This window comes from Lycorma delicatula, chromosome 3, assembly GCF_047948215.1.
Source record: "Lycorma delicatula isolate Av1 chromosome 3, ASM4794821v1, whole genome shotgun sequence".
NCBI classification, from domain to species: domain Eukaryota; kingdom Metazoa; phylum Arthropoda; class Insecta; order Hemiptera; family Fulgoridae; genus Lycorma; species Lycorma delicatula.
The window spans coordinates 107,479,916-107,505,295 of NC_134457.1; the positions used below are offsets into that span (position 1 = coordinate 107,479,916).

Genomic DNA, 25,380 nt, shown 5'->3' on the forward strand with positions numbered 1-25,380 from the left:
GATAAAAAATGTTGTTCAATATAAATCTTTAAAGCAATTATTTTTTCATTTCTTCTTCTAAAGCTTCTGATTTTTTTTTTACTTGTTGAATAACTTTTCTTTTTTTCAACTGAATCTTCTTTATTTCATCTACAATGTTTTCTTTTTAACTTATGTTATCTTAATTTTACATCTTTTCTCTTTATTGCTTTTGCTTTAACTTTTGTTAAACTTCTACTTTCATTAATAAAATACTTTACTACAACAATTAATAAATTTTCAGCAACAGCATTTACTTTTTACATATATTGAGTACCTTGCTTTATTCTTTTTTAATAAGTTCTAGGCTAAATATTTTCATTTATTAAACAAATTTCCACAAGTTTTGAAAATAAAACTTCCTGTGTAATACATGGATAATGATGGATCCAGTTATTAAAAAAAAAAAATTAAGAACCATTAGATGACTTTCATCCTTTTGTACAGGTCAGACAAACTGCAAAGGCATCATTTTTTAATGTAAAATTCGTGGTGAGACAATAATTACTTTATTTTAAAAGGGTGATCAATAAAGATTTAATATCTGGGAGTCTAGTGATAAAACACAAATTAGCTTTGATGAAATCATTTTCTTAATGCTGCATTTCTGAAGGCTTTCTATCTGGCTTGTCCTTTAGTAAAAAAAAAAGAGAGAACGTTGAAACATAAAAAGAAAAACACATGAATTACTAAAGTAACCATGAAATTTAGCTCTATGCTAAATTTCAGCAAGTCATTTCTTCAGGTATGGGAAGTCCGAGTAATTGGTGTGAGCCAAATACTGTACATGTAGAAGTAATTCAAAGCATAGGTCATGGAGTTTTGCAACAATAACCCAAGATGGTTGTTGTACTGTTAAAGTAAAAGCACTTTTTCTTTGGCCAGTTGTGAATATTTAGCCTCAATAGCATCATTCAGTTGGTCCAGTAGTGAATCATAATTCTGTCTAGAGATAGTTTTGTCATTTTCCAAACACTAAACCTCAAGTCCCAAAAATCTATAGCCATAACTTTTCCTGTAAATGAAACAGTTTTCACTTTCTTTGCCAGATTTTCACCTGCTCTCACCACTGTTAGATCTCTGGAGTATAATGGTAAATTCATGTATCATCTAATGTTATGTATGATAAATGTCAAAGAAACAGTGGATTCATGTTTAAATAAGCCCACACTGTTGACAAGTATGTGATCATTTAATTTGGCATTGCATGTTTTTGTGATTATTTTGTTGATCAAAATTATATCCCTCTAACAAGTTTAATTAATGAATCTTTTCTATCTGCTATAAGATTTAATTTATAAAACTGTAGACCAATTTCTTATTGGCTGTATTTTATAAAGTATTTGACAAAATTATAAAAACATACTTTAACATTCTTGAAAAGTGTACTGACAAACTTTCAGCATAGTTTTAGGAAAACATTGCCAATTGTCATAGCCACAGTCTTCAAAAACAGTATTTTAAATAGTGTAGATAGCAAAAAAATTTAATTTTTAATAATCTCTGTAAAACATTCAATTTAGATCATTGATTCCCAAAGTGGTCCAGGTGGACCCCCAGGGGTCCATGGGAGACTCGACGGGGGTCTACATTGGCGTGACAAAAAATGGGGATTCACAATTCGTAAGCGGGGGTCCATGAAAATTCATCTGGTTTCAATAGTGAAGAACTAAAATGTTGGCTTGACTTTGCGTATCAATCTAGGCAGATAATGTTTTGAGAAGCTCAGCGACTGTTACTTGTAAAAACTAGCATATTCCATATTCAGTACAACGAATGTGTCGAGACTTGCAAAGCGCCGCCGCCGTCCGCAACGCTTGTTCAGACGTGCAAAGGGACGAAATACGACTTGTGGTAGTGTGCTAGCAATCTTGCATGAACTTGTTTGATTCTTCACTAATATAAATACGATTGCCAAGGATAAACGTTACTCATTTGTTTCTGGTAGAATGCCTTGATGAAGATATTCAGACATACGTTCAACATTTAACTGCCCTGCATGATGACTTCAAAATCAGATTTGAAGATATTCTGACGATGGAAATACCACAATGGATCATAAATCCATTTGATGAAACAGAAGTGGAGAATGTGATATTACAAGAGGAGCTACTCGAGCTTAGCACTAATGAGGAAGGTGAAATTTAAAAAAAGGTATCAAACATTTTGGCTGCAGGCAGAAATACCAGAAAAATATTCTGAACTGTGGGGAATTGCGAGAAAGCTTTTGATAGCGTTTCCCTCGTCATATCTTGTCGAAAAAAGTTTTAGTGTCGTTACAAACCTTTTATCAAAAAAAAAGGAGCAGATTCAATATCACAGAACGGGGAGATTTGTGCTTATTTCTAACAAAACTGAAGCCAAATATTGATAATTTGCTGTCAATCCATCAAGTACATCCCTCCCATTAAAATTGTAACTATTTTGCGATTGTCATTGTAGAAGTTACATTACATCATTAACGTTTAATTTTAATTATATTACAACAATTTTATTATATTACATTGCAATATGATAACAATAATAATTAATAGTGTAATGATTACATATTTGAATAAATGCAACACAAAAAATATACTATTTTTCTTTTGCTTTTTACCACTCTGAATAAGTTTTCTAAATAAAGTAAGTGAGAATTGATTGCTTTTTTGTGCTGTGAGTAGATGTCAAAAATGTAAAGTTGGATGGAAGCATTTTTTTGATTGGCCAACTTTACTTTTTTGATATCCACTCACAGCACAGTCAATCAAAAATTAACCAATCAATTCTCACATTTTTTTCGGAAGCTGTTAGTTCGTGGAACTCGGCCGTAACTCAAATTTTCATAGTTAGATCTAATCTTCACATTTTCCATCGCCTGGAAATATGGTAGAAATGTAGCTGCAGGGGGTCCACCGGAACCAGCAAAATTTTGAAAGTGGTCTATGAGAAAAATAAGTTTGGGAACCTCTGATTTAGATCAACATATTTTATTGATAAAACATTTTAGTAGCTATGGTATCAGAGAAAGGCTTAAGTCTTTCTGTAACAACCATAAACAGGCAGATGAAGTTTCGATTTTTATAAAAATAGAGATAAGGCTCACTCAAAGATGCAGTGTGGAGTGCCACAAAAACTTGTCTTTGCCCTTTTACCTTTCTTATTATTTATTAATTATCTGAATCAATATCTTGTTGTTGCTTTCTTAGCAGATTATATAATAGTTTTTATGCCTGAAAATAATTATTTAAAAGGAATTAAAAATTATCATGTGTTAACTTTCCCTTTGAAAATAATTTTTCAAATTTTTAAATGACTTGTTATGTAATCATTTTTGATAATGATAATTCTCTGTTCACCAGAAAACACAACTTTTTAACTTTTAAGCAACAGCTATACATAAGCTACTGTTCAATTAAACAATTTTGTGTGACATTTAGGAACATTCAGATATTTCAAACACTTTACATTTTTTTCTTTTGTTACAGGATTTTTAAGTTTTCAGTAATGTTTTATTTTTATGAAATATGAGGTCTGTTCAAAAAATAACAGAACTTTTTAATTACGTGCCAACAAAGATATTTAGTGACATGCGGTTAGCAGCACTGTGTTCCGCGTAACCTCCTCTGTAACCATATGTTCTTGGATTGTACATATCTCTTGTTTAGTTTTCACGTTATTGTTATTTGAGTGCAACATGTTTAAGTATTAGTAGTGATTTTTGTAATGTGCGTTTTCCGAGAGCAATGATACAACATAAAAATAAAAAACATAAAATATTGCGTGAAACTGGAGAAAACTTTCAAATTTTTAAACAAGCTTATGGGTCATATGCAATGCTGTGAATGGTTTTCACGATTTAAAAGTGATCATCAGTCAACTTAAGATGGCTTTCAATTTCAACTGATGACACACACGTTGAGAAAGATCTGGTATGTGCAAATCGCTGATTGGCTGTCAGAGAACTTGCAGAAAGAGCATCTCGATTGGATCATGCCATGACATTTTGACTGAAATATTGAACATGCATCGAGTGGACAATTGCAGACAACTCCAATAGGCCGATGACGATGAAACATTCATGCAAAGGATTGTAACAAGATGAAAGCTGGGTTTACGGCTATGACATCGAGACAAAATTTCATCCATCAAAAAATCACACCACTAAAAACCTCCATTGGCACGTAATTAAAAAGTTCGGTTATTTATTGAACAGACCTCGTATAAATTAGTAGACTTTTCAATGATGGGTATTAAGTGTTTCAAACAATGTGGTTGTGGTGTGGAATATTTTGCAGATCCTTTTGTACTGAATGAGATAATTGCTAAAAAAAGACTAATACACAAGGAAGGAAAAATATAAACAAGAATTAATAAAAAAAATTTATTACAAACATTGTCATAACAATGAGAATGTATTACAATAAAATCATTCAAAACTCTAAATAATAAACAAAGGAATTCAACAGTTATGAAAAATTAAGAAATAAAAGGCTTTGTAGTAAAGTATTACTGGAGTAGTGCAATTTAATGGAATTTCAAACTACCACAGTAGCAATGTTATTATAAAACTATAATTACCAACTAATTTATTAATAAATATTTGTAAAGGAAGCAAAGTATAAATAAATAAAAAATTACATATTACACTACATTATGTCTTTTATTATACAACGTACAGTAATAATAAATAAATATTAAAAGTAACAATACAGAAAAAGGCAAATAAATATGTTAGTTAAAAAAAATTAAAACCCTGAAAATAATTTATTACTAAATTTTCCTGGTAACACAAACTAATAAATTCTTTAGCTTTATTTTTTATTTATAAATTACAAATATATTAACATAAACATGAGTAAAATGAGTTCATTTTTGTTCATAAACAGTCAGTCTCTTATACTACATATTTTTCTGTAAGAATAAATTAACTATTTTCAAGACAGTTTATATTTGGTTATATTATATATTACAAAAAAAATTAATCAAATCCAGCTGATTCCAAGACAAGCTTTGCTTCTTTTCCATCAATTGTTCTTGGCAGACCATGAACAAGAGCATATTCCCTTTTTATATAAGCAAATAGCAGGTCTGTTACAAGAAATATCTGAAACAAAGGAAAAAATAAATCTTTATTTTTGGTTTTGTGCAATGAAACATTTTGAATGAGCTGAAGATGCTTTTTTTATCAACAACTTTGTTCTTTAAAAGAGTACAATACAATAACTAAATAATAAATCTATAATTGAGGATATTAAAATCCAAAAAATAAGTATTTATAAAATATAGAGAATTAGAGAATTTAGAACCAAAAGAACTACAAAGGTTTTTTTCTGCTCAAAAACAAAATTCAGCAAACAATGATCTGTTATACAGATTTATAAATAATTTAAATTGATTTATTAAGTTACCTTCATATTAAGATTTTCTACATCATGGTAACTTTTTCATTAATTTAAAAGTTTACCTTTCAACTTCTATCACCAATACTGGGAGCTTTCTTAGAGAAATTTATTTAAAATTATTGAAAAACGATACATCATAGTTCACATTACAGTTATTTTACTGGACATTATACGCTTAGGCTAATTTTTTAAAATAATGAAATACTGTCCTGAATATGTAGCAAAACTGGGAATAGATTCAAACAAATTTTCCTTAACCTGAATACAAAGAAAAGTTCCTATTGACACCCAGAAGTGCCTAATTTCTATCTGTTGGCCATTTTGTGTTTTTGAGATATATCTCAAGAAGAGATTGGTATTATTTTAATTAAAATTTTTTTATTACAAACATTGTCAAAACAATGAAAAAGTATTTCAATGATAAAATCATTCATTACTATAAATAATACAAACAGGAATTTGAGGTTAAATATATTTATTAAATTTTAAATCAAGTTATTATATCTTATTTAAATAAACATTCTCAATGATAAAATTAAATAATGGTAATTATATATCTTTAATCATTAAAATATCTATAAATGAATGGTCTTTTTTAATGTTTCCTTAGAAAAAATTTTTAAGTATCTTATCATGAAAAAATGACATCTCTTTTGTTTAAATGCATTAAAAATAACCAAATTATGGTAGAAATTACTGAAGTGAGTTATTTGGGATTATAATCCATTCATTTTATCCATTAACAAATTGAACAATAATGACTAATTGACACACCATACTGAACTCTGCCAAGGGATTGATGACGTGTTGAAGGGTCAAATCTCTACGTTATTTTATATTTCTGTTATTTAAACTCAGGTAGCTGGCTTGGGATAGTTTATGTTATGCTGTACCTCGGAAAGATTTTTTCAATATGCTCACTTCATCCTCGCAGTTTCCATAATTCTGATAATTATTTAAAGTTTATCCCTGTTTCTTTACTATTAAAAAACATTTAAATAATGTAACATAAAGAAAAAATATTATTTTGACTGGGCCAATCCATATTCTCCATTTATTACTCATTAATAGCTTAATGATTGAAATATTTATAATCAATTTTTATTTAGCATATTATTATTCTTTAAGTTAATAAATAAATGAAAACAATAATAATAATTTTTTCATTTTGCCTTTTTGCTTCAAATACATAAAAAAATTCTAACATAAATTATGATGATATGCAGCTACACTGGGAAAAAAGGTGACACATCAATGAATCATACAAGTTTTTTATGGACACATGCTCTGATTTATCACATTCATGTGATTTCCCAACCTGAAATAAAATAACACAAAAAACAGTAAAGTTATAAATATCAATGTTGAAGTTATAAATTACAGATACTATACACAATAACAAACATTTGATTACTTTGAAAATTGAAAATGAGTTTACAGTAGGTGCTCAATAGGTGCCTTGGACATATGGAAATGGTTATAACGTGAGAAATTTTCTACTACAGTTGCCTCATGTATTTATAGAAAAACTGCATCATTTAACAAATATTTTTAATATTACACCTTGAACCAATATTCAATACAACTGGTCTGTCAGTATCTTCCTTATCCACTGGAAAATGACAGGCAAATTTCACCACGAATTGCAGAATTAAAAAAATATTTAATTATTTGAATGAAATATAATTTAACAATACAATTAAAATAAATAATACAAAATAAGAAGTCAATAGCTAATTTTATTTTTAATTTATTTTTAAATTCTAATAAATTATATTGCTTTAATTTAAAACAGGTCAAAGCTTTTGGCTGAGGCACGCTTATGCAATAAATTTGACATATCTATGACTTACATGTACACGAAGTGCAAGCTTCAGTAAGTATTTTTAGATGCTGCTCAGCTATGTGTTTTCAATTTATTTTTACATTTAAAATACAAATACTTCATTCATAACTTCTTTAAATTTTTTTAATGTTATAAAAGTTTAAAATTCTTTCTAAACAAATGAAATTCTGTAAAGAAAGTTAAGTTCTACAAGATTTATCTTAAATGACTTTTTATTTATTTATTTTTTAAATTTTTGGACAGACATTTTTTGAGGCTCCTAATACTTAAATTTCCATATAATCAAAAACCAATAATTATATATTTAAAATAGTTAAGCAATATTTATTACATAAAAATAAAAGGAAAGCGTTTCTTCAGCATCTAAAAAAAATAAATGGTATCAAAAAGAAAAAAGCAATAATTAGAGGTAGGATTTATATTGTTTTCCTAATTGGATGATTAGATGTTTGTACTATCATGAATACCAAGCTTATTATCACATTTATATTTTCAGAATTAAACTGATTACCTGAGCTGTGGCAAATGCTAATGTAACACCAAAATAAAAATTTGCATTTGCTGAACGATTATAGATCCAAAGATGCCAAAATGTAGGTCCAAGAACTAGAGTAATAATAAAAAAACAACTGACAATGAATCCTTGCTGCATATCTGAAAATTAACAATTTACATTAATTGATAAGGAATCTTAAATGAAGAAACATTTTTAAAATAACAAAGACATATTAGGTGAATGATTTTTACAGTCATATATTAAATATTTAAATAATGTTTTCAAATATTTTTATTACAGTTTCTTTACATTTTAGTTACTATTACACTTTTTATACAGAGACTATTGATTAATTCTTTGAAGATAACCAATTAAATTTGAAGAAAAAAATGTTATTACACATCAAATTATAACAGTGAAATCAAGATTTAATGGGAGATAATATAGACAGAAAATCATGCAGTAAATTATCATAATAAACATTTTGAGGAATATATAATGTAGAAGAATGTGTGAGTTCAAAAAACAAAAGTTAAATACAAACCTATAAGGTTTGTATTTAACTTAAGTACCTAAGGTTAAGTAGAATAAAATTTAATTTTATATTTATTAAGTTTTTTTTAAATAAAAATTTTCAAGACCTTCCAGAGAATTTTATAATAAAAAAATTAACTTAAATATCAACCAAAAGACTTGTAACTATTAAACGTGTATTGTTGTAAAATGGGTAATATACCGTATTTACTCATGTAATTCACTGACTTTTTTGACCAATATTTTTTATCTAAAAGTAGACTCATGACTTATGGAAGGAAATGATTTTAGATAGGTTTATAATAAAAGTAAAATGTGATAATCACTGAGAAAATTGTATTTGACTGGTATTTATTAACTCTTTCTCAGAACCTCCTCCTGTAGTCCTCCTCTGATTCACTTTTTCACCCACATTTTCTTCAGTCTCCCATGAAGTATCATTCTCATTGGCATCCAGAGCAGTGGAAATTCCAATCTTCAAAAAAAATCAGAACAATTACGCATTGATCCACCTTGTCCTATGCCTTCACTACCCAGGAACACATCTGTTAAAACAATGGGCATCTTATCAATCAAGTTTATGTCAAACTGTGTCCCTCTTCAGCCATTCATTTTGCATACAAATCTCATGTTGCCTTTAAGAGGCTTGTTGACGGTGACATCTAAAGGTTGCAACACTAATGTAAAACTAATGTAAAAAGGGATAATGGCCAGAAGTCATAATCTCAGTAAGAAGTTGTTTTGCATCATCCCCTAATGACAGTGAAAACTGTCCCAGAGAAGAAGAGAGGGCTTCCAAAGCAATGCACCAGATAGCTTATTCCAAACTGTGTACAACCAATCATGAACTAAATTTACATCCCTTCAACCTTTTTGCCTGATGGGAACATGAATTTCTTTGGGTACAATTACCTAAGACAAGGTTTTATCTTAAAAATGATGTCAGGTGGTAGTTTTGTTCCTTCGTCCACTATTGAAAGCATCACAGTCCACCTTAATTATTCACACTGGTATACTTTTAGACCCTTTTTTACAAATGGTGGTGTTGCTTGGCATGTAAAGAAATGCCTGATGTCTGATCAGCATTGCCTATTTAAGACAACAAAAATTGTTTGTTTTCCTACATTAATGACATGCTTATGAAAATTTATAATTTTGGTCATTCAAGTCATTTGTGAAACATTGATACAATGGTGTTTGTTCACCTTCTCAGTGATAAGCCTTTCCCTTTCATAAAGCAACATGTCCAGCTTCTGCTTGCTTTGAAATTAGTAAACTGATGCTCTGCTCTTTATATTTCTTCAGGTTTCTTATATAGCCTACTCCTGCATCTTGAAACATATTGTTTCACGTGAAACACACAAACATAATTGTTATGCAATTCTTTAATCTAGTAAATAACACTTCTTCAAGTTGGGCAAACTTTCTAGTCTTCGAACTTCGGAATGCTTTCCTCGATAAATTAGTTTGGGAAGAGCCTGTTTTTATTTACTCCAAATTAAATTCAGGAATTCTGAACTCATGTCCAGCTGCTGTATTTCCATGTTTCTTTGCATATTAAATCACTTTTAATTTGAAACTTGCAGTATAAATAGAATATTCAGTACTGCTCTTAAGCATTTAAAAAACATTACTTTTCTCTATAATTGCCACTGGCAATGCAATGGTAATTACTGGTTCATGCCAAGAAAACAACAGTAAACTGTGTGAATAGTAGGTATTTACATACCCTCAGTAATGAAAAGAGAATCCTGCAAGGTCAACTGTTACCCTAGCAGGCAGTAACTGTCAATCAATGAAAAGAAAATTCCATTAACAGTAAAGGTGTGGGTGGGGGTGTTTGTAGTAGTATTTTTGGAATTAATCCGTTATTACTCTTACATTAACCACTTCCAAGAATCCTTCAAACAGGCTAACATACAAGTGAGATTGAAAATTCACCCCAAGATCTTGAAAATAAAATTTTCAAATGTATTAAAATGTTATTTTTTAAAAATATTGTTTAAGAATTCAGGTGAATGAATTAAGCGATGGTGTGATTACATGAATAAATATGGCATGGAAATTCTTTTAAAGTAAAGTATTTGCTGCTACAAAACCATGATCAAAAATAAAAATTTTATATATAGGAAACCAGGGATCCAGTTGATTACATCAAAATTAAATATTTTAGTGCTCCCCTTCCCACTGAGATGAAGTAGTAGCATTTTAGCCTCTAAGTACATACTGGCAACATATATAGAGTTTTTCATGTTTAATGTAAAAAAAAGTCTCACACAAAAAAATTCTCAGTAGCTACTCTTAGTTTCCAGTGTAAAAAATTGTCATGTGTACTAAATATTTCAATGAAGAAATATATAATTAAAAACACCTAAATTAACATATAGAAGGAAAGTATAATACTTACAATGAAATAAATGTTTCCACATTGGAAGTAATGCAAGATAGAATCCAACATCCCCAATACTAGGATATGACTTAAATATGGCAATCAATGTGGTAAGACTTGTTGCTAACAGCATTGGCTCTGCATGTAAACGAAATGCCAAAGGACCAAGGTAAAGTATACTAGCATTCATTTGAAAGGCACAAAGGAATAACACCCTGAAGTGCTCAAACATTTCTGTAAAAAAGTACCAGAAGAGTCCTATATTTGGTCTTAAATCAGGTACTGTTAAACTGCAAAACAAATAATAACAGAATTTAGAACATATTTAGTGTTTTACCAAATGCAATTATTGAACAAAATAAACAACAATAAGTTTAATTATAAATAACACAAACTTAGGTTAAAAAAAATTAAATAAATTGTATAAAACAAATTGTAGCCCATTAATTATTATCAACTATATCATTTTTAAGTGTGATGTATATAAATTCACCTAATCAAAATTAGTTATTTAAAATGGGAAGGAGGAAGAAGTAAAGGAAGCAATCTAATTTTGATATATATATATACATTGGATGCTGAAAAATAACTTACATCCTCCTCAAACTTTTGTTATAATTGAGATAACAAGATGTGATTTGCAGCTTTGTTTATGAACATATATTTCATTCTTTGATTTTTGAGTGACAACTCAAACATTTCAAATGGAACCAATGGTCATTTGATATATAATTTTAAAGACTTCAATGAGACAAGACAAATTATACAATTAAAACTAAATTCTGATCATCCAATCCAAAATGGAGGTCAACAATGTTTTAGTTAAAACTATGGTTGTATGCTCCCCTTTAATTTTTTTGTTATTTGAGGTATCCTGATTCTTTGTTTGGAAATCTTCTCCAATAAGAAAAGATAACTCAGTAAGGTCCAATTTAGAATATTTAGCCTTCAGGGGCAGGGGCAGCTTAAAACATTTAAATGTGACAAATGGTTATGTGATACTCTGTTGTTTTAAAGGCCTTTGCAAGGCAAATAAAACTGTATCAAAAAAAGTTAAATTCAAAAAAATTAAACCAAAATGGCAACCACAAATGTCATTATGAAAATAAAAATTGAAAAAATTACTTTACTTGTTTTTTTAACATTAATTTTATTTCATAAGAAACTTTTAAGAAAGTAATTATTTTTATTTCAGAAGTTGGCAATGTAAACACTAATTAAATAACAATTAAACAAAGGTGTTACATTTAAAAAAATCTATATTCATTGTTGATTTTGTGATAACCGGCTAACAGATGTTGAAGTGTAACTGCTTTAGTATTATTTTTGGATGAAGTCTTGTGTTTCTTTATTAGTCAGCTTAAAAAAGTTTAAATTACTAAGGTCAAAAAACAAAAAAAAGGTAAAAATCAAAATTAAAAAACTTATTTAAAATAAAAAAGTTTAACCTGACAGAAACCTGGCTTTGTTTTTTAACTAAATTAAAAAACCATATCGATAAAAAATATTCTTGGATAAAAAAATGTTTTTTGCAATTCAAGAAAGATTAAAAATATTATTTTTATTTGGAAAAATAAAAACATGGAAAGGAACAGCTAATGCACTTAATGCGCAGCATCTTAATTTATACAATTAAGATTGCAGTTGGAAGTTTAATAGAAAAATGTCAATGCTCTGATAGCATTTTAGATGATAAAATGCCTGGTCAACCCAGTACAGATGAAGTTACTGAAGAAGGAATATTACCAGAAATTTCTGTTAATAGTCTAACACCTCAGCAAGAGCGTTCACACAAAATAATAATTTATCTAAGTGGTCAGTGCAAAAATATTAAAAAAACATAAATACCAACCATAAAAGATTCAATTAGCACAAGAACTTATTGAAAATGATTTTGATACTTTCTATCAACTCCATGTTGAATTCAGTGAAATTTTGACAGAGATAAATGTTAAGAACTATTTTATGCTTCAGCATATTCATTGACGAAGAGTCTCATTTACTTTATATGGAGCTGTAAACAAGACATAATAGTAGGTACTAGTTCCAAGAAAATCCTCACTGATATCATGAAAGTTATTCCCAGCATCCAGAACTGTTAAATGTACGGGCTGGAATAATTGGTTATATATACACCTCTTGGGTCATTTGTCATAAATGGTAATATGTACTATGCTTTGCTAAACAAGCAAGACAATTCCAGCTCACAATAATTTGATTGAAAATAGCTCATAGACCTAACAGAAACCTTTATTCATGAATGAAGATATGTTTTTCCAGTTAGATGATGCTCCTCCACACTATGCTCACAGTATGAGAAATGCGTTAAACCAGCATTTCCAACAATTTCCAAATCTTTGGATAGGTTGACGTGGTAATATTGAATTGACAGACAGGTCACCTGACCTGAATCCCCTTGACTTCTTCCTGTGGGGCATTCAAAATCAACCATTTATAGTTCACAGCCAACATCTCTCAAAGAATTAAAAAAATGCAATGAGATAAATGTAAGAAGATTTCACCAGAAACTTTTGATAATGCGAGTGCTTTCAACCAGTATCTATATTATTATATGGAGGAACAGGGAGGGCAGTTTGAACATTTATATGAGGTGATGAAGCAAAACATTTTATTAGGCAAATTTTTAATATATGAAATTGTAAGATTTTTTTAATAAAAGGTAGGATAAATGAGATATAAAAGGTAATTAAACTTCAAACTGTTATTTACTTAAATTAAATTAAATTCTTCAATAATGTAAATTTAATTAAAAGAAGTATTTGAAAAATTTTTAATTAATATAACAGCATTTTTTATTGCCCTTTGGGTTTAAATAGTCAAAATTTATATTTTTTTTATAACAAAGTATCACATGGCCACATGTACTATTTAAAATTGTTGAACAACCCCTGGAGGCTGGCTGAATACTCAAAATTGGGGTTTACTAAGTTAGCTTCTCTTATCGGAGAAGATTTTCAAAGGGAGAATCAGGACACCTCAGATAACAAAAAAATTAAAGGTGAGAATACAACTGTAGTTCTAGATATCTGAAACAAACACATTGTTGGCCACCATTTGGATGGGTGATCAGAATTAATTTTAATTGTATCATTTTTCTCATCTCATTGAATTCTTTAAAATGATACATCAAATGACAGCTGATCCCATTTGAAATTTTTGAGTTTCCATCCAAAAATCAGAGTGAAATATATGTTCATTGAAGAATGCTGCAAACCATATCCTGTTATCTCAATTATAACAAAAGTTAGAGGAAGATATGTTACTTTTCAGCCACCTGCATCATCTTCTTTAACGTAACTGTCTACTCAGGTATTAAGCATTCTCCATGATGATCTGTTCTGAGCTTTTTCTTTTAAATTATAGTATCCTTGTCTCCCTTTCAAACCACCCTACGATCTTATCCTCCTTCCTCCTCCTCCCTTCACACCAGCAATCTTTCCTTTGATTAATACTTTTTGAATGCAGTCACACCTTAGGATGTCATCTATCCAATTACCGTTTTTTTTTGTATTGTCTAAATCAAACTCCTACTTTCATTTATATTTGTCAAGACCTGACCATTAGTTACTCTCTCTCTCGCCTGTTGATACCTAGAATTTTCCACCAGTCACATTTCAAAACTAACCAGATATTGATTTTCTCTTTTCTTCATTGTCCATGTTTCTGCACCATACAATACCACACTCCAAACAAAACATCTTGCAAATCTCTTTCTCAGATCAATAGGTATACTTACTGTTGTAAGCAGATTTATATTTTTGTTCTTGTTGAATGTCATTTTACCATTCGTAATTCTGCTTCTAATTTCCTCAGAGCAACTTCTATCAAACTTTATTGTGCCTCCAAGGAATTTAAAACAAATTGTTTCTCCTCAATAGTAATCTTTGTTGCACCTTACACTGTATTCCCTCAATATTCTCGTTACTTTGGATTTATCAGCATTTATTCTCATTCCGTGTTTTTCTCCCACATTGGTTTTTCTATCAATCATTTATTGTAGATTCTCTTCAGCTGTAGTCATTACAACTTGATCATCTGCTATTTAATTGTCTTTATTTTTTCCCTTCTACTGTCACACAGTCACCATCCTCTACGTCTTCCAAAGCTTCCACAATTAATTGGTCTCCATAAATTTTAAAAAGGATTGGTGACATGCAGCATCCTGTCTAACTCCTATTCCCATCTTAACTACTTCTGTTTCTTCTTCAATTTGAACCTGTACCTTTGTCAGATCAAGATATAATTTGACCTGACTAGCATATTTTCCCTTATATAATACACTGTATACAACATAACTATAAAATAGGAACACCATCAACAAAAACAATGACATTAGGAAAACAAAAATACCTTCCAATTTATTATGACATAATTAGTCTTGAAATGGTAAAAAATAAATATATAATTTTATTTTTTTAAACTTTATTTTAATTCAATAATATGATCACTATTTTTTAAATGCTGCATATTATAACAACAAGAAAAATGTGATACTTCAGGATCAAAGAGGTTATTTCAAAGAAACATCTTGTTAATATTAGTACATAACAAAAATTAAAATTAAAATTGTATATTAGTGAACAAAACAGCAATTAAATTCTGAGGTGAAAGTGAAAATTAAATTTTAATATAATAAATTCTTTCATACATTAATAATTTAGTCATTAGCTAAGCAAACATTAAACGTCTTGGGTGATTCCACCACCATCACCATTCATTCATCTCATTAGCTTTACATAAACAATAACTTAAAGTGTTGAGTGCTAATGACCCATTAATGCATCATACTGAACTCTATGAAGGGACTGATGATACATTGATGCTTCAAATGTATATGATATTTTACATTGTTTCCTTTCTTATTTTTATTGTTTCTTTTTTTTTTATAAAAAATAATTAAAATAATATAAATATAAAATAATATTTTGACCGAAATGATGAGTGTTACTTTCTGCGTTTCCTAGCATTGTCACTCTTAATCTTTGTAGTTTATGCACTTAGGAGTGTTTCTATTCTCAAAAGTACTTTTAGCACTCCATTATGCTGATCAAATGAAGGCCAGTAATTACCAGTTTGAAAAACACAGTATGTGGTATAGACGGAAGACAAGTTTAATATTAATAATTAATTTTTTTTCATTTTGCCAAAGTTATTATTTTTTTAATACAAATTTTGCTTCAAAAAACATGAAAATATGACTACGTAAATTATGGCATGAGGTACTGTGGAAAAAAGTAATTCACCATGGACACACATAGGTCAGACTTAGTGAATATTAGTGTTTCTGCACTGCACTGAGCAAATTAAGCATCAAGCATTATTAAAAAAAAAAAGTTAGAATTTCAATCATAACAAACCAAAGAAAGGTTATCAGTGCAAACTAGTTAAATATTAACATGCTGCATTCTGTGCATCAATGATGTGTAATGTCTTAAGCACTTTCAAATTCTGTGGGTAAAAAACATGTACACTGTTCATTTCTTTTCTTATGGAATGGGAATTTTATATAGGTATTAAAAATGACTTACTTACGATAATATTCAAAATAAAGTTACAAATTTACTTATTTTTTTATATATTCTTTTTTTTAGATTGGTGACTTTTTTTTAATAAAATTAATTAAATTTATTTATATTTTACAACTGAAAATATACTCAGTTTACAATTTTGGAAACTATTACAGGTACTTAATTTTTTATAACTGTTTGCTGAAATGTATATAAAAATAATGATGAGGAAATGATATATTTACACCACTTGAAGAAGAAATTACAAAAATTAAGTCAATATTATAAAATGAGGCATATAATTTACATGATACAAACTTTCTCATCACAAATAGAAAAATGTATTTTTCAATAGAACAAGGAAAATGAATCTCAGACCTAATTACAATGATTGGAGAAGGTGCAGTCACTGTGTAAATATTAATCCTTATAGGTACTGTGGAAACTGGATTAGCTTACTAGAACAATCTGGTAGCTGAGGCAGACATGTCGACTCTCCTAATAAACATTTTACTTATTGTCCTACTCTGTCTGAGAGATAACACAATAACTCCAACTGACAGTTGCTGAGACTATGTTAATTCAGGCTTCTTACTCTCCTAGTAATTAACATCTGAAAGGCAGATTTATTAGGAAATGTATGATCATGTAATTTATTCATGAAATTATTTTTTACTTGGAAATGCTAAATTTAAAATATAAATGATGACATCTTTCAAAGGAATAAAATAAATACATTCGTAAGTATGGCATTGTTTAATAACTTACATGAAACCATATGTAGAATAAAGAAAATCCCATGAATTAGTTATGTAATATGAGCAGCAAACCAGAGCAGAAAGTACAACAATAAAACACAAACATGTCATAGTCATATGAAATAATTTACTTTTCTTGTTTTGAGCAATGTACATGCACACAGGGACCAGGAGAATGATAGTATACAATGACTGTTGAGCAGAGAGCGCTAATGCAATAGTACATAAAACCACATTACCTGTAACAATAACATAAATTTTATTTTCATAATCACTTTACATACACAAGAAAAGGAAAATATGTATACAGTGGCAAAAAATTAAGAATGAAATATTAGTATAGCCACATGGGTTGCCATCAGCCATATTAAATATGTCACTTATTGACAGATACCATAAAACTGTATGCTATTAATAATAACAATAAATGACAAGTAATTTAATCTGTTATTTTAATATTTAGCAATTTAATACTTTCCTTTAATTTATATATATATATATATTTATTATCTTGCAACTTTGAATGAGTGAAGCTTTCATTGCAAAACAAGCTAATAAACCTTTAATAAGCAAGCATCTTGAAGTATATCAGTTTCTTTTCAAAATATTCACTGTAATTAAAAAAGGAAGTATTCAGAATAAATTTAGAAATGTAACCTAATCCACATTTTTGGTTTCAATCAAGCTTATTATAATTAATTATTAAATTATTTTCTTTTCTCTATCAGTATACATTTCCATTACATACTGTATCTTAAAATTTATATAAGTATAAATGTATTATTAACTATGGTAATTAATTTCATATAAAGTCAATTATTTTTACTACTAATGAAATATAATTTTAGTTCTGTACTGAGTAGGACCATCACACCTTACCCATTTTAACATAAATAACTAGAAAATGCAAGATCTGAGCTGTTCCAGTACTTCAAATTTTAACTTGTTAATGCTTTGAACAGTGTGGTGAGCAGTATGTGGGTGGGTATTGTAATGCAACAACACTTTCTTTGACAACAGACTTTATGGAAGCCAAGCTCATCATGGATGATATGATGGGTAGAACTATGACTAATGTTCAAAGAAGATGCTATCTCATTAATGATGATAACTCACCTATTTTCCAGAACCATCTCTCAAGATTACTGAATCTTGGGGTCTGTGGTAGAGGTTGATGGGTGTCCTGCTTCCTCTTCGTGCATCACACTCGTCTGGCCACTTTAAAACTTCTTGGTTCACAGAAAAAAAATTGTATGAAATTAAAGGACTGTTCCCATATTGTAATAAAAATCTACAACGAATTTCAGCCCCATTTCACAACTCTGACCAAAGAAATTGGATCATTGCTTATAGTTCCTCCTTGGTATAAACTGCTAGTGGAGCGGACAAATTTACACTAATAATTGGAAAGCAAATGATGTGATCAGGATCAGATTTTACAAATGTAAATGCAGTTGTTTCAATTAAGCATATATATGCAGAAGACACACCTTGAAGGTGTGTTATGGTGAAAGTGCAGATAATCCTTTACTCACCCTTGTATCATAGATTTTTAAAAAGATTTTATTATACCTGACTAAAATGACTGAAAGTAAAATATAAATAAAATTCATTAAATTTGGCAAGGTTTTTCATTAAAAATATGATTGATTCCAAAAGGGATTCTAATAAAAGTGGATTAAATCCAGACCAGAAATTATTTGTTTAATTTATATATTCAATTGTACAAAATATAATATTATATATATATATATATATATATATATATATATATATATACTCCACGAAAGTATGACTTTAATTATAGCAGTGATCTATTACAGTTACATTAATCATTTCACGCTAATAATATTAAATTCAAACACCTTTGATTATTACTATATGAATATTATCAAAGAGTTTATTGGATTCATAAATTTTCTGAAAGGTTGTTTATTATCTCTCTTCAAGGCTTTTTATTTGCTGTTACAAATTATGAAAATGTTCTTAAAGATTTATTGAAAACTCTGTTAGTATTAAAAAAAGTGTAATAATTACAATACAGAAAAGTGGGGTTATTTCCTCTCACATGCATTGCAATAAAATGAAAATAATGGAGAGTGCCATTTTATTAACAACAGACGTTTAATAAGTTGTCTGATGATGTTGTTTCATCCCTGGATTTAATAATCTATTTTATATTTATTTACATTATTACTCTTATGAATATAAATTACATTTACTGTTAAATTGACATTTTTTAAACTTAACTGTTTTCTTCTGTTTCTTTCTTCATTTTTCAGTTATCAACAATGTAATTTTTTTTATCGAGTCATGATTATTGAGCATTTATTGATTATTATCAGTCAAAAAGCCTATTTATTGGTAAATTTTAAGAAAAAAGCTACAAATTGATAATAAAGCTGTAAAGGTAGGCTGGGAAAATTATATGCAAGAAATTATAAGTCCACTACTTATTAAATAATAACACAAGTCGGTGGTCTTGGATTAAATGTTAAAATATTGAAAATCTCATACAGGAAAAACAATTTTGGGCAAGGCTGTCTCAGCAATAGGTGTTTGGGGGCATTTGTAGAGAGAATAAGGAATGTTTTTTTTAGTTACAGCAGAAAACAGAGCCACCAATGTTTTTGCTGATCATTCAGCAATCCAAATTGATTTGGAGAAAGAAGGGAGGAAAAGAACAGGGTAGTGGTGAGGGAAGTGGGGACAAAAAAAGATGATACATAATGATGAAGGAGACAAAGGATCCTTTAAGAAAAATGAAACTAGGCAAATCACCAAGAATTAATGAGGAAAGCACTGATGGTGAAGACTGCAGGAGTTTGTGATTTTCAGAGGCTGTGTAGACTGTACAGAAATATATGGAAAACAAAGGTGATTCCAGAAGAACGGAAAAAGAGAATAATAATCCCCATATTTAAAAAAGAGACAGCATGTTATTTCCACACAATGTTGCTTCCACGCATGGTAAAGCTGTTTGAAAGGGTATTGGAAAACTGCATTAGAAGGAAGATGGATGAGGGAGGGTTGGAAGAGGAACAGTTGGGATTTAGATATAGTAAGTCCATTACAGATGCTATATCTGCACTGAGAAAGTAAGTGAGAAGAAGTGAGATTATAAGAAAATGATAATGGTATTTCTGAACACAGTAAAGGCATGATAGTGTGGATAGGTGTGGCAGGTGCTAGAAGAAAGAAATGTGGATAAAGTGGATGTACAGATGGTTAAAGCTATGTGTGAGGAGGGGCAGAGATGTGTCAGGACATGGCTAGGGAAGTCAGACTGGTTTGAAATAAAGAATGAGTTGAGAAAAAGAAGTGTGATATCTCCACTTTTATTTATAACAATTATGGATGGACTCTTCAAAAAAGTTAAAAAGGAAATAACAGAAGGAATGTGCAACTGTTATTTGCAGACGACCTGGTATATAGAGAGGGCTGAAAGGGACATAGTGTACAACAAAGAAATTCAAATGTGTGGAATTCAGTTTAATGTTGAGAAAAGTGATAGAAAAGAAAAAAGACAGAAAAAAAGGAAAATTCAATGGACATTATGAATGGCAGGAAAATATAAAGGGTAAAAAAGTTTACTTATTTGGGAATAGTTTTTCTGAGGATGGGAGGCTGGTTAAAGAAATAAGCACAAGAGTACACGAGGCAAGACAAACTGAAATTGGGAAGCATTGTCGAGTTAATTGGAAGATCAAAGCTCAGGTGGTTTGGGTTTATTGAAAGGATGGATGAGAAAAGATTACCAAAAAGGATATTTGTATGTGGAGGAAACATCAAGGAGTAGACCAAGACTGAAATGGATAAATACAGTGATAGAGGAAGATGAAAAGATGTGGTGAGTGAAACTGAAGAGAGACGGTTCATGAATCGAGACAGGTGGAGAAATTTTGTAGAAGGCCCAACCCAAGGAAACTTGAATTATAGGGAAATTAAGATGATGATTCATCATCAAACTAGGGACCACAATTATTACTTAAATTTACCAGGCAATTACGTTCACTGAACTATGAACTACACAGAAAATTTTGTCTACCTATATCTGATGATATTAGATAAATGATAGATAGTATGTGAAGATTGCTAAATATTGGAATAAAGTGGAATGTGGGACAAGGCAGAGCACTCACGCTCATATCTTGCTGAGTTTATATGGCAGGATTATCATTTTAATGACAATTTACTTGATCTCTTTAAATATATTTATCAATGAATTATAAGATCTTCAAATTTATTTTAATAGTTTATGTTAATATTTTTATAATTACCTCAACTAAAAAATATTTTTATAAAATATGTAATACATGAATAGCTGTTTTCATAACTTAAAATTAGTTTTTTTAAGTTAGTTAGTTATAAAATATTTTACAGAGCCTCAAAATAACAGAATCACAACCTGCTTCATGAATTCTAAACAATTTGGTGGAATTGATTAGAAAATGTGGCACCTAATGAATCCAGGGTTTTTTCAAACTGTCATATTATTATATTCAACTGTCTGTTGTATTATTCATACAACAGAGATCAGTTATTTGATATCAAATTCTTATATATGAATCTTCTCTAGAGTTACAGAGGTCAAAACTATAAATTTTAAAAATACATACCTTTTAACATTGAATAAAAAGTCATGGCAAGAAACAAGTTTGCAAAAACAGTAGTAGTCTGTGCAGCACAAGACAGCACAATATATGGATTGAAAAGGTATGCAGAAGCAACAAAAACAGGACCCATCTGAACATCATCTGGGCTTACTAATAGCTGAGGACTAACTTTCGCATAATTATCCTTTTCTTTTTCTTGTCGAGATAACTGCAAAAATGTAATTAAAAGATATATTAACTGATTAAAAAATACTTAAAATGTTACTAATACAGTAAAGATTTATACAGAATTATTGGATGTGCTTCTCTGTACTTAGAGAAGAAAACTGATATAAACAAACTTATACTCACCAAGTAACAAATGAAATGTTTAGCAGTTGAAAATAACAGCTGTGCTGTAATAAGATCACATATAATAAATGCAAACATAATATTGTCTCCCAGATTTTGTAACATCCAATTATAAATTATAAGGCCCACAGGAGTTTCGTGAAGCATGTCTCCCATATATGGATCTGTTCCTTCATTGTATAGTGCTACTCCTTCTGTAACTAATTTAGAAAAAAACTGGAATTACTAATTACACATACAACTTTGTAAAGAATAACAAATTCAAAAACCTAACCCTCGCTAATCTTGTCAAATTAACTTTAAAGTGGTATTTAAAATTTAAACACAAGAAATATTGACATAAATTCAAAATGTTACCCTCGCCATTACGGGGATATGTAATTTTTTGATTTTGAAATCTTTACAAGTCAAAATGTACAACAAAACATTTCTTTTGTTTATTTACAATCAGTGTGGTGAACACATCATATGTCAACATTAATGACTTTTAAATGCGCTTGACCCTTCTAAATAATTACTTAAAACTTACAATATCTACAAGTAGATAAATTGAAAAAAACAATACGTTTATTAAAATCATTCTCAATATATGTACACTACCCAGAAATCAGTAGAACATTGTGAAAATTTAACTTTTCATATTATTAAGTCATATTCTTAAAGGTAGGAGGAGTATACATGTTCATAAAAATGATGAACAGTTCTTAGTACATAACGTCTTAGCTGACATTCTTACTATCTAATAACATATTTTAATAAATTAACAAACTTAAATTTCTTATGAAGCTGTTATTAAATTGTCAACAGACTATTCTAAGTTGAACTTTTGAGAATGAGTTAGAAAATAAAATGGTAAATACAATGTTAGCAGTCTAGTATACACTCACGTCTTATTGATTACTGTGACATCAGTATATAAGCAATAAGTCCTACGGTTTTCACAGGCCCAGACATAACACTTAATCACAAGGAGTAGGAGAATAATATTTTTATAAATCTTTATTGCTTCTTTTATAAAATAAATGTCTTTCTGTGATAAAATAGTTAAGTTCATGCAGTTTGAACTGATGATATATTATTTTCATAAATAATAACTGACGTTCAATCTCACACCAATGATACAGTAATCAAAATAAATAAAAAAAACTTGTTGAGAAGTATTCATTCAAAGAGTAAGTTATCATCACTTATATTACATTTGAAAAGCAATGAATTCAAGATACTTATTAGATACTAATTTAGGACTAGGTGAATACCAACTGGAAGAAAATTATGCAAACACATTTACAAATCGTTAAATTTAGCCTTTTCTTAATACATTACCTCTTTTCCAAGAATTTAAAGGGGTTGAAATTTCAACTCTGTCTGTTATAATTCCTTTATAATCTGAAATACTGAGCCATAGCCTTATAATGGCTGCTACAATATATTCTAATATCAGAAGGTTTTCCATAAAAGCTAATTTTTGGTTTATAACTACTCAATAGGTTATATTTTGTAACTACTTCATAGGTTATGTTTTGAATTCAACCTAAACAACAAACAGAAACCACAAAAATTAACATTTTCCGGACAACTTTTAGTAGGCCACACTAAATAAACGTTCATATTATATTCATAGTGAGAAGAAGGTATAAAAATTATTATATATCAAAATCATTAATGAACTTTCAAAATACGCCCAAAAAAATTTACTTTTTAACTTGAAACCCGGATAACTTCCGTTTTGTCTGCACACGTTAAGCAACATGAAAATTTACTACTGTTTGCAACTGAAAATACTATTTTTTATATTATATATATATATAAAATTTTCCATACATATATATATATATATATATATATATATATATATATATATACACACATAAAAGTACGGAAAATTCTTTAGCATTAATTGATGCAACTATCTCTAATGTAATTTTTAATATTTTTATAGTATAAGGAAGTTCAAAAATCGATTCAAGTCTAGTGCAATTGCCATACAAAGTTTAGGCACAAATCATCGAAGGTGAAGAAGTAGTAAACCTAGAAATTAAATATTTCGTATACCAAATGATTAACATTTTATATTTATACACCAAAACTTTATTCCAACCAAGTCTGAACTGAATCTTTTGCTTTCAGATTATGGTTATTATTATTAATGCATGATTATTTATTCTACGTATTTTGGATTTTAATAAGCAGACTTTCGTCTGCTTATAAATTTCACAATTCAATTGTATTGGGATGTTGGATTTATCTAAAATTAGCACGTTGTGGATATTGACTTGTAAAGTAAAAATACACCAAAAAGAGGGTGTAAAAAATAGTTAGAGGCCCTTCATTTAAAAAATAATTTTACTCACTAATGATTCTGTAGAAAACTAGTGAATAGGTTGTTCTGAAGACTGTTGTGAGGAAGCAAAATTAAGTTTTTTTTCTAATAACAAACAACTGTTAATTTTACCAAAAATGTATTAAACTTTGTCTAAAGCCTAACTATTCTTTTCCGTTTTATATTTTATGGTAGATTGTAACAAATTTACGAATTATTAGCTTCTCAAGAATATGTTGCCTACTTTTACTATATAACATGTGCGTCTTGTTGCTGTGATACAACAAACTTGATTTGTTTTGTTTGTGTCTGTATCTGTGGGTGAAGATATTCAGTCTGACCAATGCATTATTGAATGGAATCGCTGGAGTTTTGGTTAGTATAATACTAGGTTGCTGTGCTTATTTTGATGGTTACTGTAAAACCTTTCTCAAACAAAATGTCAGCAGTTCTTTCTTTGTCTGTTGGTTGATGTATGTCAATATTATGAATTCTATTACTGTAAGATTTTTATTTTCTTCTGTATTTTAAGTAGCACTTCAACTTTTGCAAAAGATGATATAACAAGCATTATTAAGTATTATCATACTGTTCAATAAAATTAAATTTGGCAAATGGATAGGATACCTCCATTCCTAATAAAGTCAACAACCCATTTAATGCCAGTGACTGTTCATAGCATGTTTGCATGCTTCCTGTTCATTGTTCTAGTGATGCCTGAGGATTGTAGATGTAAACCTATACTTCAAAAATAAGAATATTGGGCGAGTTAAGTATATGGATCTAGGGTATAAGGTATGTGATTATTGCCTTGCAATTCAACATTTTAACTGTAAAAAATTGTTGAGCATTTCAACATAGAGTACATGGTGCACTATTCCAGCTTGTTTTGAAAAAGTATTGCTCCATTGAAATCAAACACTGTAAAATTGCATAACATGGTCACTTTTTCATGATACAGAGGAATTTTATTTTTCCATTTGGGATAATATTCAGCTCAAAAAAGATTTTAATGAACAGTAAATGAGATTTTTTTAACAAAACAAATTACCGACATCCTCAGGAGTTTTAGGCAAAAATTAATGAAAAAAAGCTGCAGAATACAAATTTAAAGGGAAATAAGTCAATCAAATTTTTTGT

The 25,380-nt window shown here is 29.2% G+C and overlaps 1 protein-coding gene across 1 annotated transcript; it reads right to left on the reverse strand.

Moving 5' to 3' along the window:
- Nucleotides 1-4,406: 4,406 nt before the first annotated feature.
- Nucleotides 4,407-23,655, reverse strand: PIG-U (phosphatidylinositol glycan anchor biosynthesis class U). Its single transcript, XM_075360334.1, has 7 exons — nt 23,244-23,655; nt 21,921-22,120; nt 21,573-21,777; nt 16,964-17,192; nt 10,686-10,957; nt 7,760-7,902; nt 4,407-5,104 (listed from the first exon to the last, which is right to left on the reverse strand). The coding sequence occupies exons 1-7, from the start codon at nt 23,371-23,373 to the stop codon at nt 4,979-4,981; spliced, it is 1,305 nt and encodes a 434-aa protein (XP_075216449.1). The 5' UTR covers nt 23,374-23,655; the 3' UTR covers nt 4,407-4,978.
- Between the last annotated feature and the right edge of the window lie 1,725 nt (nt 23,656-25,380).